Below are 2,654 nucleotides of genomic sequence, written 5' to 3'. Positions count from 1 at the left end.
ATAGTGCACTCCTTGACTACCACCCGACAAGCGGGGGTATCCATCTCGTTTTTCGAGCGGAAACCACAAACAGTACCCACAGGGTTGACAAAGAACAAAATGGGAACAACTAACGACACTGTTTTATCCCGGCTGCTTTCCGCGTCTTTATTCAATCTATTCAAGCGGAGCCTTCCCCCAGAGGTGTAGACATATCTTCAAGGCAGTCAGCAGCAGTTCTTACTTCCTGAGGTACATCAGGTTGTAAGTTCCTCTGTCGCATAGCAACGGGTTCGTAACACCCAGTATACGAAACACCCACGAACCCTTCACCTCGCTCACGATCAATGGGGACGAAGACTTTGGCCGGTAAAGATGATGCCACTTTGAAATGGCGCTCCTCGAGATAACACCAGAATAGGATGGTACCAATGAACAAAGGCAACATCAATGGTGCTACTACTGCAGCTTCTTTGATTGCCAAAACGCCCATAACAGTGAACTCTGCAGAAATCAGACAAGCCAAGATGAATCGGATCGCTCGAGTCCACAATTCACCCTTACTGTCACAACTTGGGGCGTAAACCACCGCAAACTGGTTCTTATATACCAGGGAAAAGAACGAGAAAGCGATAGCCATCACGAAGCTCGATATTGGTGACATCACAGAATACACGAATAATATCATGAAAAACAACATAATGGTAGAAAGCACCCTGGGATGGTTCAGCTCGACAGGTGAGCTCAGAGGATTCAGAAACAACCACGGTCTGCTGCGCTCCTTCTCCGACAGGTTAGGTCCCAAGCATCTCCTGAACAGAGCTAGAAGCGCTGGTACCAGGCGTGTGAGTTCAATGCCCAAGCCAAGACCGATCTGGACGAAGACAAACGACATGAAGTAGTAGGACTGTTGAGGCAGGTAAACGGACAATGCATTCTGCAATGTTCCTAGAGGGTTTTCCACCAGATCTCGTAGCCCGGAGAGCAAACTCCCTGCGATGGCACTGACGAAAAATGCTTGGATGATGTATAGCAGCGCCAGCTTCCCAAAAAGGGAGACTTCCAAGGCTGTCACCGACACATGACCTTCCCACTTAGAGAAAAACCCCAAGATGAACGGCAGAAGCTCGTTCAACAGCGCGAGGGCAATAGGGGATAAGAGTTGGAGTACGATTCCGAGAGGAGGCCAGGCTTCTAGAGCGCTTTGGAGGAAATGTAATTCTTCCTTCAAGAAGGACACTTTCGATATAGACACAACGAAAGTGACAGGAATAGTCCAGAAAATGCACAACGCCGTGGTGGCCGCCAGAGACATCACAATACCTAATTGCTGATGGAAGTGCGGCATACCAACATTGCTCCAGTAAACACCATCAGGTAGCGGCGCTGCTTCAATGCATAGAGCATGAGGTTCGTCATAGAGCTGCATTTGCAAGGCCATTGCAGTGAACTGTAGTGACTTGAATGTGACGAAGCCATCAGAAAGGACTCGGAAGCTTTTCGATGGCACGAGCTTCTTCAGAGGGACCAACGGCACCATGTTCGCCATCGATGAGATGTCCAGAGCTTTACGCCTTGAGCTTTGCCCATCGACCATTTCCTGGAAACACTCAGCATCACTGATATCTTTCTCGATGAAATCGTTCAATGCAGCCAGTTGTACTTCAAGTACTTCAATAACATCAATTTTCTCTTTAGAGAAAAAGCCCGAGCGCTTTTGAGGACGGACACCTCTGTGATGCCACATGTTGTAATTATGTTCCAACTTCAGAACGAGCTTGTTTCGTTTCTTCACTTTTTTGCTGAGAACTCCCAAGTCAAGAGCAACTGCAACGTCAGCCACTCCACCAGGAATGAGCTCTTCAAAAAATTCACCTAGTCGATGATTCGAGCGGAGCGATGGAGGTATGTGTCTCACGAAGACACTGTAGTTAGCGACACTCTCGCGGCACATAGAAGCATGCCGTTTGGCTGTGTACCACGAGAACTCAGTATATATCAAAAACAATGTTATTGAAAAAGTAATGTAGGAAGCAATCAGAGTAGACACCATTGACGGACTACGGGTCGCCAGGTGGCCCACGCTCCACCTAGCGAGCTCATCTTGATTGCCCGGTCCGGAACCCTGGTATTTATACACTGGTATCAAGTAGATAGCATTCAAACAGCCTACAACGGCCACTCTGGTACCAAGTCGCAATAGTCGGATAAACGCTATCGCGTCGAGGCCAGCGTTTTCGAGGAGCTCGTCATCAGTGATCTTGATAATACCAGGGATCCAACCCATGAAAGCACCATAGACTCTCGAGGACAGCGGACATCGTAACTTCTCTATACACTGACGAGGCTGGTAAAGTGACAGGAACCTGCCCCTCAGAGGACTGTAGATAGTGACCGCGGCAACAAAGGTACCCAAAAAGATGGCACCAGACAACAGGACGGCGCTCTGACCTAGTTGGATAGCTACGGTAGGAGTTGCTGACATAGCGACAAAATGCAGGGAAATGAACTGGAGGCGACTCGCAAGTCATACGCGGTTGGTCACCTGTATAGTTCACGTCGAGAGCACAGACACAAAGGCTACGCACAGCAACCAGGAGCAATATAGGAAAATATACACATGGTCAACTGCGTCGAAAATTTGAGAATACTTTAGGGATGAAAGTGTTGATATT

At 48.3% G+C, this 2,654-nt stretch overlaps 1 protein-coding gene across 1 annotated transcript; it reads right to left on the bottom strand.

Annotated features, from left to right (window-relative positions):
- Positions 1–111: 111 nt before the first annotated feature.
- On the bottom strand, positions 112–2,498 carry Pmar_PMAR014985 (conserved hypothetical protein). The gene has a single exon (XM_002778751.1). The coding sequence runs from the start codon at positions 2,462–2,464 to the stop codon at positions 161–163; it is 2,304 nt and encodes a 767-aa protein (XP_002778797.1). The 5' UTR covers positions 2,465–2,498; the 3' UTR covers positions 112–160.
- Positions 2,499–2,654: the final 156 nt, after the last annotated feature.

Source organism: Perkinsus marinus (genome assembly GCF_000006405.1).
Source record: "Perkinsus marinus ATCC 50983 genomic scaffold scf_1104296948204, whole genome shotgun sequence".
Classification (NCBI taxonomy): domain Eukaryota; phylum Perkinsozoa; order Perkinsida; family Perkinsidae; genus Perkinsus; species Perkinsus marinus.
The sequence above is the reverse complement of the archived record's forward strand: the minus strand, read 5'-3'. Positions and strand labels throughout refer to the sequence as shown.